Source organism: Sander vitreus, chromosome 7 (assembly GCF_031162955.1).
Source record: "Sander vitreus isolate 19-12246 chromosome 7, sanVit1, whole genome shotgun sequence".
Classification (NCBI taxonomy): domain Eukaryota; kingdom Metazoa; phylum Chordata; class Actinopteri; order Perciformes; family Percidae; genus Sander; species Sander vitreus.
The window spans coordinates 1,261,438-1,272,773 of NC_135861.1; the positions used below are offsets into that span (position 1 = coordinate 1,261,438).

At 44.7% G+C, this 11,336-nt stretch overlaps 1 protein-coding gene across 1 annotated transcript in view; it reads right to left on the bottom strand.

The window, feature by feature from the left end:
* Window positions 1-4,423: 4,423 nt before the first annotated feature.
* Window positions 4,424-11,336, bottom strand: part of pcsk1nl (proprotein convertase subtilisin/kexin type 1 inhibitor, like) — a 14,570-nt gene continuing 7,657 nt past the window's right edge. Inside the window, exons 2-5 of the mRNA XM_078253899.1 lie at window positions 9,710-9,965; window positions 7,244-7,487; window positions 5,396-5,509; window positions 4,424-4,870 (exon numbers count right to left, since the gene is read on the bottom strand). Coding sequence (XP_078110025.1) covers window positions 4,486-4,870; window positions 5,396-5,509; window positions 7,244-7,487; window positions 9,710-9,965 — 999 coding nt within the window. The 3' untranslated portion in view covers window positions 4,424-4,485. The remainder of the gene's footprint in view (window positions 4,871-5,395; window positions 5,510-7,243; window positions 7,488-9,709; window positions 9,966-11,336) is intronic.

Here is an 11,336-nt window from a genome sequence, read left to right on the forward strand (position 1 = left end):
AACACACGCAAACGACATACACACACTTGCAGACGGCATCTTGGAAGGTTGTGATCAATACTGTATGGTGACGTAACCGTAACCAAGTGGTGTCTCATTTCATAGGGGTATGTTTTAAGGGGTAGGTGTAGGGGAAGGTGAAGGGGTAGGGTAAGGGGTAGTGGAAGTGGTAGGGGTAGGGGAAGGGGTAGGGGAAGGGGTAAGGGTAAGGGGTAAGGGGTAGGGGAAGGTTAAGGGCTAGGGGTAAGGGGTAGGGGAAGGTTAAGGGGTAGGGGAAGGAGTAAGGGTAAGGGGTAAGGGCTAGGGGTAAGGGGTAGGGGAAGGTGAAGGGGTAGGGTAAGGGGTAGGGGTAAGGGTAAGGGGTAAGGGCTAGGGGAAGGGGAAGGGGTAAGGGTAAGGGGTAAGGGCTAGGGGTAAGGGGTAGGGGAAGGTTAAGGGGTAGGGGAAGGAGTAAGGGTAAGGGGTAAGGGGTAAGGGGTAGGGGAAGGTGAAGGGGTAGGGTAAGGGGTAAGGGGTAAGGGGTAGGGGAAGGTGAAGGGGTAGGGTAAGGGGTAGGGGTAAGGGTAAGGGGTAAGGGCTAGGGGTAAGGGGTAGGGGAAGGTGAAGGGGTAGGGGAAGGGGTAGGGGTAAGGGTAAGGGGTAAGGGCTAGGGGTAAGGGGAAGGTGAAGGTGTAAGACAGAGAAATGGGATTCAGCCTTACTGTCCAGTAAACGTAAGATGTTCTCGCATTTTAAATCGCTTCTCAGCTGAGAAGTTTTCTGCAGCTTTTGACCAAAGCGCAGTGCTGTCTTCTCATGCTGATATTAATTGTCTGGTCCACTCATTCAACACATATTGCTTATCAATTTTGGATAAAGTGGCTCCAAGTAAAATGCGATGTGTCTCATCCCCATGGCTAAATGACGTCATTCGCCGTTTCCAGCGTGCATGTCGGAGGGCGGAACAACAGTGGAAATCCTCCATGCTTCATGTTCACCGGCTGCATTACGAAGACCTTTTGACTGAATACAACAACATGGTTAAGGAGGCGAGGACATCTTACTTTGCTAACCTCATTTCACCTTCCAGTAAACGTAACCCTAAAGTCCTTTTTGAAACCATCAACAATATTGTCAATCCTGCTCCGACTGCAATTACTTTCTCTATTTCTTTGTAAATAAAATAAGTGATGTCAGAAATGGCATTATCCCCTCCTCTGCTCCCTGTTCGGTTCACTCGATCCGGCCTCCAATCTTGAACAGTTTTGCTCTGATTTCGCTACAAGAACTCACTGATCTGGTTACCAGTATGAAATCTTCCTCGAGCCCAGTAGTGTGAGTACTTGGGTTCTCTCTGCACTCAACAGCTATCTGCAATCTGGTTGTGTACCTTTGTATTTTAAACATGCAGTTGTTCAGCTACTACTAAAGAAACCCAACCTGGATACACCTATTCCCGCAAATTATAGGCCCATTTCCAAGATGCCTTTTATTTCCCAAATTTTAGAAGAAGTTGTTGCTAAACAGCTCACTGCTGTCTTGAATACACACAACATTTTAGACACATTTCAATCTGGCTTCCGTCAGAAACACTCAACCGAAACCGCTCTTTTTCTGTGTCACTTGGTCCCTATTGTTCAGAAACTGCTGCCCTTTCCCGTGGGGTGCCCCAGGGTTCTGTGTTAGGTCCGATTTTATTTGCATTATAGAAGCCTTGTGGAAGACTTTGTGGGATGGTGTAGGACTAACCAGCTGCAGCTGTACACCACCAAAGCTAATGAAATGGTGTTGGACTTCAGGAGGCCTGCCACTCCCTTGCTGCCTGTCACCTTTGACGTGGGGGAATGTGGAGACTGTCAGTCCATACAAGTACCTGGGGTTACATCTTGACAATAAACTGGACTGGTCTGCCAATACTGATGCACTTTACAAGAAAGGGCAGAGCAGGCTTTATTTCCTTAAGAGGCTGGGGTCCTTCAATGTCTGCAGCAAACTCCTGCTTATGTTCTACCAGTCTGTCATGGCCAGTTTCCTTTTCTATGCTGTGGAGGCAGCACTAGGAAGAGGGATGGTGGACGACTGGACAGGCTGGTGAGAAAAGCTGGCTCTGTGGTGGGCATGGAGCTGGAGTCACTGTCATCAGTTGCAGATAAGAAGACCCTGAGCAGACTGCTCTCTATAATGGACAATGACTGCCCCACTCCCTTCACACCACTTTCTCCAAGCAGAAGAGCATGTTCAGTAGTAGGCTCCTGTCTCTGTCTTGCAAAACAGACAGGCTGCGTAGGTCCTTTGTCCCTAGGGCCATTAATCTCTTCAATGCTACACAGAAGGGGAGGAGTGTGATTGACTTAAGTGTTTAAGTCTGCTCTGCACACTGCCCTTTGTACCACGCCTTCATCTGGGTGCCTTTATACATACACATACAACTACCCTGGACTGGACTGAACATTAATTATTCTATTTTTGATATATTGTGTAGCCTGTTGTACTTGAATAGATATAGGATTTGCACTGACACTACCTTGCACTATGTTACCATTGCACCTTTGTGCATTTTTTCCACACCGCCCCTTTAAACACTCCAATCCTTTAATCTAATTTTACTGTAAGGGCGCACTATTGATAGCTTCTTTTGTATTTTTGTAGTATGTATGTGTGCGTAGATGTTATATGTCTGTGCCTATGTGTTTGTATGTTGTGTATAAGCTATTGGACACCTTCCGGATAAATAAAGCATCTCATACCTATCTATCTATCTATCTATCCATCCATCCATCCATCCATCCATCCATCTATCCATCTATCCATCTATCCATCCATCTATCCATCCATCTATCCATCCATCCATCTATCTATCTATCTATCTATCTATCCATCCATCCATCCATCTATCCATCCATCCATCCATCCATCCATCCATCCATCCATCCATCTATCCATCTATCCATCCATCCATCTATCCATCTATCCATCCATCCATCTATCCATCTATCCATCTATCCATCCATCCATCCATCCATCCATCTATCCATCCATCCATCTATCTATCTATCTATCTATCTATCTATCTATCTATCTATCTATCTATCTATCTATCTATCTATCTATCTATCTATCCATCCATCCATCCATCCATCCATCTATCTATCTATCTAGAAGGAATCAGACAGAGGTTTGTGGTGGATACTGACTTTAATTCAGAGTGTGAGATAAAAGTTTCACCACAGACAGACAGACGAGTGATCACAATGATAGAGCTGCTGCACACAAGCTGAAGTACATGAACACAACAGGAGCGGACCAATCACAGAGCCGGATCGAGTAGCTGTCGCCACAGTTACCGTCACAGCCCATAAACAGATTGGCACTGATGGAGGCAAGATAGCGTCAGTGCGAAGCTGTTTTTAACAGTAAATATTTAAAAACAAATGACTTTTTTTTATGGAGAATCAAAGTAGGTGGAGTCAACTACAATTCCCAGAATCCATTGCTGTCGGGAACAACCAATCAGAGAGCTCCAGACTTTATGTTGCTGCCTGCCAGGCAGCTGGTTGATCTTGGATGATGAACTGATGGATGAATGGGATTATTTTGGGGATTTTGCAACAGCCGCTGACGATTGTGGGTACTGTAGTCTTCTACTACTTCTTTGACTGTTAAATATGTAATTTCTTAGAAAGTTTCCTGCAAAAACATGTAAATTATTAGACATTATATTAGTTGAGTTTGTTGATTTCCAGAAGAGTTTCTCTGAAAGAAAAGCTTAATTCAAACCCAGATAAATATTCATTTATATTATTGTTTACACAGTTATTTGCATTATGTTTAGGGATTATTTATATCTGTGGGATTATTCAAAACTCTCTTCATCACATCAAATCACGTTGAAAGTTTGCGTTTATATTCATGATTAATGACAGAATAATGTTTTTGTTTATTTGGCGGGTTTTGAAATAAAGACGTTGATCCTGACATCATTTAACTTTCTGTTCTTGGTCCAGAATTACGTTTAGGAAACTTTCCAGGAAACTTGACTTTCCACTTTTTCTTTTCTCCTCATTTGAACAACAAACGGCCGACTGATCAGACACATTTTCACCAGAAGCAGCAAAACACATACAGGAAATAAAAAGTCCTGAAAGACGACAACAAAACACACTTCCGCCTCATCCCTCCATCTAGTTTCTCCTCTTACTCCCCCTCTCTCCTCTCCTCTCTCTCTCTCCTCTTTCTCTTTCCTCTCTCTCTCCTCTCTCCTGTCCTCTCTCCCTCTCTCTCTCCCTCTCCTCTTTCTCTTTCCTCTCTCTCTCTCTCTCTCCTCTCTCTCCTCTCTGCTCTTACTCCCCCTCTCTCTCTCCTCTTTCTCTTTCCTCTCTCTCTCCTCTCTCTCTGTCCTCTCTCCTCTTTCTCTCTCTCTTCTCTGTCCTCTCCTCTCCTCTCTCTCTCTCCTCTCCTCTCCTCTCTCCCTCTCTCCCCCACTCTGCTCTCCTCTCCTCCCCCCTCTTACTCCCTCATGTACTCCAGAATCTGATCGATCAGTATTTGGGGGTCGTAGTTCAGGGCGGCTCTCCTGCGCCTACGACTCCCATGATTCAGTTCTTCCACGCCGGCGGTTGCCATGGTGTCGATGCGTTTCATCCTCTGCAGCCCGGCGGCGGGGGCGGGGGGGCGGAGTTCCTCCTCCTCTAGCCGCTTCACTCGGAGCAGAGGCGGGGCGTTGCTGGGCGATGGAGGAGCCACGTCGTCAAGGGAACGGCGGGTCCTCCGGTGGGCGGAGCCAACGGGTTCAGGTGATGCGACGGACAGGTCCCTCCTCGCCCGGCGGCCGGATGACATCACCGCGGCGTCGCTAGGGTCCATGCTGGACAGTAACCTAGCAACCAGACGTCTGAGGGACAGATGTGAAGGTAATGTTAGTGTTTCTGTCATGTGAGAAAGTCTTCAAATGTCCTGCGAGCAGGTCGGACTCGAACCGCCGGCCGCTGCACTAAGGACTGACATACTGTGCATAGGATGCTCAATCAGGTGAGCTAACAGGGCGCCCCAAATACAGATATTTCTGATTTTAACTACAATTTGAAGTGTGTGTGTGTATATATCTGTGTGTGTGTATATATCTGTGTGTGTGTGTGTGTGTGTGTGTATGTGTGTGTGTGTGTGTGTGTGTGTGTGTGTGTGTGTGTGTGTATATATATATCTGTGTGTGTGTGTGTGTGTATATATCTGTGTGTGTGTGTGTGTGTGTGTGTGTGTGTATATATGTGTGTGTGTGTGTGTGTGTGTGTGTGTGTGTGTGTGTGTGTGTGTGTGTGTGTGTGTGTGTGTGTGTGTGTGTGTGTGTGTGTGTGTGTGTGTGTGTGTGTGTGTGTATATCTGTGTGTGTGTGTGTGTGTGTGTGTGTGTGTGTGTGTACCTCAGAGTGTCCTGGTCTCCTCCTCTGTTCGGTCCTGATGAAACTCGTCCGGCCTGCTGAAGTCTCTCCTGTCTGGCTCTCTCCAGCAGAGTCTGAGCCAGCTGAGGCTCCATCCTGACAATCACATCTCACAGGTTAGTCAGACCAACGTTATGTTACAGTTCCAGAGGAATACACAAACCAATACAGCCCTAAAATGTGCTGTATTTCTGTGTGTGTGTGTGTGTGTGTGTGTGTGTGTGTGTGTGTATACTGTAGGAGTGACCCCGAGTAGTCAAATATTCGTGTCTTCAATCGAAGGAGCCTAACTCTGACAGTCTCACAATCTTCGCAGCACCGTAAAGTCCAGTTCTGACCAAAGATTTGCTACGAGACGAGTTGAATCTTGCAGCTACTTGCAACGTGCCGGTCTGCAGCGTTCTGAAAGCTGCCAGTTTAAACCAATGAGACGGTGGCAGCACGGTGGCCCAATGGTTAGCACTGTGGCCTCACAGCAAGAAGGTACCGGGTTATAGCCCTGGGGAACCTGGGCCTTCCTGTGTGGAGTTTGCGTGTTCTCCCCGTGTCTGCGTGGGGTTTTCTCCGTGTGATGTGTGATGTAATATAATGTGACGAGACGAGGTAGTGTATCATCTGCATAGCAACGACTCTGTACTTGTGTCTGACTTTCAGACGCCGCACCATCTCTTCAGTCGCTCTCCAGCTCGCTTCACCACGTTTGTAACATAGAAATAAAATGGATTATGGATCATCTTATTTGTATTTAATAGTTTTGTAGCTGATTTGAGCAACTGACTTTTCTATTGGCTGTTGAAACAGGAGACGTCTCTTACATTCTGCATCATTATTACAGTCGCTTTTTAGTTTCTTTAGAAAATACCGGTGCTGTCATGACTACCTATTGGATTTTTTTATGCTTCAGAGCTGTTGGTGCCATTGTTGTCATTCGGATATACGCATACGTGTCATGCGTTGGCGCACTTTAATATCTGTTGACACTTTGCACTTGTCTATTTGCGTGATGTGTATATATTGGCGTTTATGTTGTTGCTGTTTTTTGCGACGTTTTATGGCCCCTATTTTGCACCCGGCGAAGCGCAAAGCCCGACGCAAGAGTCTTTGCTAGTTTAAGACCGACCCAGTTGTCAGTTTCCCGTCCAGCGCCCACGTCGTTTAAATAGCAAATGCACCTGCACCCATCTGTGGCCCATGCTGGTCTTACAGGGAGGTGTGTTCAGGTGCATTCTGGGCGTGCTGGTCTTACAGGGAGGTGTGTTCAGGTGCATTCTGGGCGTGCTGGTCTTACAGGGAGGTGTGTTCAGGTGAATTCTGGGCGTGCTGGTCTTACAGGGAGGTGTGTTCAGGTGCATTCTGGGCGTGCTGGTCTTACAGGGAGGTGTGTTCAGGTGCATTCTGGGCGTGCTGGTCTTACAGGGAGGTGTGTTCAGGTGCATTCTGGGCATGCTGGTCTTACAGGGAGGTGTGTTCAGGTGAATTCTGGGCGTGCTGGTCTTACAGGGAGGTGTGTTCAGGTGCATTCTGGGCGTGCTGGTCTTACAGGGAGGTGTGTTCAGGTGAATTCTGGGCATGCTGGTCTTACAGGGAGGTGTGTTCAGGTGCATTCTGGGCGTGCTGGTCTTACAGGGAGGTGTGTTCAGGTGCATTCTGGGAGTATTGCTATCTTGAGGCAGCGGGAAGTGATGGCGCCATTGACCAACAAAAACCTGGTCTAAAGTCAATAACGCAGCATTTCATTGTTATTTTCTCGTCGTGAGTCTTCGGTCTGAACTGGGCTTAACTCTGATCACTCACAAAATGCTCAGAGCTCAAACAGGAAGTGGTGTTCACCTGTCCAGCAGAGCCTGAGCCAGCTGGGGCTCCATAAGGCCCCACCAGGCGGACGGGGGCCTCCCCATGTTTAGCCCCCGCCCCGTCTCATCGTAGTCTGCTGGGGCCGGGCCTTGGAAGTCCCCCTGTGGCCCCTGATCGTCCTCCTCGTCCTCCTCTTCCTCCACCACCTCCACGTCGCCCGGGCCGACCAATCCCGCGCTCTCTGCCTCGCTCAGGAGGCGGAGCAGTGCCGCCATGTAGGCTGTGGACACGTTCGATTGGTCGATTAGTCAAGCTTTGTATTTTCTCTCCAAACACATTTATTCACAGAGCAGATTTTAAAGTCCATGTGAAATCACTAAATGAATGTTCGAGCAACTGTTTTTTTCAACAATTCCTACATATTTATTACTGAACTCAAAGCGCTGTGTAGGGAGGAGGTCGGCGTTTAGGTCCTAAAACATCGCTTTCAAGCTTGGGAGCAGAGTTTGTGCATGTATCTGTTTTCTAATCTTAACTAGACGTTTTGGTGTCTAAACGTAACTTGACGTCGCTGCATGACACTCACTTTGTCGGCTAAACTCAACCGTAACATCTGCTGTAACCTTACGGTAAACTGCATGCGGCTCACAGTCACCTTTTCTCGGCTAAATGTAAGTGTAAAGACCGCTAAACTTAACTGACGTGACCGTTTGTCACGTGACTTGGATAATAATAATAATAAATTTTATTTATGGGCGCCTTTCATACCATTCAAGGACGCCTTACAGTTAAAACAAGCCAAAATACAGTTACAAAGGCAAATATAATCACACATTTATTTTGATGGAGAGTGGGATATCATATAGATAGCTGTGCATGTGTTTTTTTTAACAATATCATTTTCATGAGAATGCTTTGAGTTGATTTACAACTTGTAATGTGTCAAGAAAAGTGTGAGATTGCATAAAATTGTGATACAAAATGTGTCGAGAAAAACAGATTCGTAATATGAAAAGACGTAATGTGTTGAGAAAAACATCGTAATGTGTTGAGATATACATCGTAATGTGTTGGGAAAACCATCGTAATGTGTTGGGAAAAACATCGTAATGTGTTGGGAAAAACATCGTAATGTGTTGAGAAAAACATCGTAATATGTTCAAAAACATCGTAATATGTTGAGAAACACATCGTAATGTGTTGAGAAAAACATCGTAATGTGTTGGGAAAAACATCGTAATTTGTTGAGAAAAACATCGTAATGTGTTGGGAAAAACATTGTAATGTGTTGAGAAAAACATCGTAATGTGTTGAGAAAAACATCGTAATATGTTGAGAAAACATCGTAATGTGTTGAGAAAAACATCGTAATGTGTTGAGAAAAACATCGTAATGTGTTGAAAAACATCGTAATGTGTTGGGAAAAACATCGTAATGTTGAGAAAAACATCATAATGTGTTCAAAAACATCGTAATGTGTTGAGATATACATCGTAATGTGTTGAAAAACATCGTAATGTGTTCAAAAACATCGTAATGTGTTGAGAAAAACATCGTAATGTGTTGAAAAACATCGTAATGTGTTGGGAAAAACATCGTAATGTGTTGAGAAAAACATCGTAATGTGTTGAAAAACATCGTAATGTGTTGGGAAAAACATCGTAATGTGTTGAAAAACATCGTAATGTGTTGAAAAACATCGTAATTTGTTGAGAAAAATATCGTAATGTGTTGAGAAAAACGTCGTAATATGTTGAGAAAAATATCGTAATGTGTTGAGAAATACATCGTAATTTGTTGAGGAAAAACATCGTAATGTGTTGAGAAAAACATCGTAATGTGTTGAGAAAAATATCGTAATTTGTTGAGAAAAACATCGTAATGTGTTGGGAAAAACATCGTAATGTGTTGAGAAAAACATCGTAATGTGTTGGGAAAAACATTGTAATGTGTTGAGAAAAACATCGTAATGTGTTGAGATATACATCGTAATGTGTTGAGATAAACAACGTAATGTGTTGAAAAACATCGTAATGTGTTGGGAAAAACATCGTAATGTGTTGAAAAACATCGTAATGTGTTGGGAAAAACATCGTAATGTGTTGAAAAACATCGTAATGTGTTGGGAAAAACATCGTAATGTGTTGAGAAAAACATCGTAATGTGTTGAGATAAACATCGTAATGTGTTGAGATATACATCGTAATGTGTTGAGATAAACAACGTAATGTGTTGAAAAACATCGTAATGTGTTGAGAAACACATCGTAATGTGTTGAGATAAAAATCGTAATGTGTTGAAAAACATCGTAATGTGTTGAGAAAAACATCGTAATGTGTTGAGATAAACATCGTAATGTGTTGAGATATACATTGTAATGTGTTGAAAAACATCGTAAGTGTTGACAAACAGATTCGTAAAATAAAAAGTCGTAATATTTTGAGAATAAAGTCTTAATGTTCAAACAATTAAAACTGTGTGAAATGGTTAAAACGCTCCAACCTGCTCGCTGCTCCTCGTCTTGCTCCCGCCTCTGGTCCCTCTCCACCAATCGCTGCAGAGCCTGGTCCATGCCCCGCCCCCTCCAGTCATCTGATTGGTAGTACAGGTTGTTGGCCCCACCTCCTCCCTGAGTGGCGGGATATGTCAACATCTGGTCCTCATAGGGCAGCAGGTTACGGAGGTCTCTGCGCTGGCGTCTGAGCGCGCTCACGGAGACATCCAGGCCACGCCCCCCACCGCGAGCTGCAGGGAGAGACTGGGACAGAGGTCAGAGGTCAGTAACAGAAAGCGACAAGTTGTTATCTGCAGCGCACAAGAGTGTTATTCCCAAGGGGGTAAGCTTCTCTTCAGAGCTCGAACCTCCTATGGCGCCATTTTGACGCTACCAAGCCATCACCTCCCGTTAGCATCCCGTTAGCATCCCATTGACTGCCATTCATTTTGACATCACTTTGACAGAGAATACCTTTACATCTGAAGCGTTTAAAGACTCTATTTGTCCGTTGTTTATTTCTAAAGAAACACGACAATGTATAAAAGGCTCCATTACCTTGTAGCTCACGTTATGGCTCCGTAGCAGACGTTTTTATAACAATAGGCTAACGATTGGGTCATAACCACGAGACTTCCTGTCTCATAGTAGAGGAGTTACCGTATAGTACAGGAGAAGCTCTCAGGCAGTTTGGACTTCCATCAGCTGTTTAAGTGTAATGACTAATGTTAACTATCATTTTAGTGATCAATAATGAGCCTGTGTCTATGTTATCTCCTTACATATACCTACGCTCTCCGTCTCTGCTAGATTGGGAATGATTGAGATTTCTCTTGGCACAGCTACCAGAAGACTTCCAACTTTCAGACAGGTTGCTCACGTCACATCTACGTCTTCAAGCTCAGTTGGAGGCTGCTCAGTAACGCTCAGCCATCACCGGGAAAGAGCGTCTAATGTCCTTCACTGGTCTCCGTCCAGAGACACGGGACCTGCTGGTCCATTATATATATATACTGTCTACGGTTATTCCCAATAATAAGGAATCTCTGTACTAAAGAGAGCACATTTCAAGCTGGCCAATGGTGTGAAGCGGTCCACACTTCCTGTTTCCTAAAGGGGCGTGGCCTCGTTTAAACGTGTAGTAAACGTTATGTGGGTGGATGCAAAGTCATATTTGTATCATTTATTAATATTTTCTTTTGCTAAAGTTAGATATTTACACAGCTAAAAGACAAATGTAGCATCACAGAGATTAGTTTTGTTAGGGCTAACGTTGGTGAACGTTAGCTGACGTTAGCTTCTCTGTGTTTTTTTAAAGATAATTTTTGGGGCATTTTTAGGCCACAGACAGGAAGTTACTCTGAGTCAGAGCGCCTCGTCTCTGGTTTCTGCTCTCTGAGAGAAACACAAAAACAACATTTCTTAGAATCCCAAATTATCATCCTAAAAACCCCTGAAGACCAAGAAGAAGAGGGTTTTAAGGATGTTCAGTCTCTCATCATCATCATCACTTCCTGTAAGTCAGAGCTGAGACTCACACACACACACCTACACACACACACACACACACACACACAGACCCACACACACACACACACACACACACACACACACACACACACACACAGACCCACA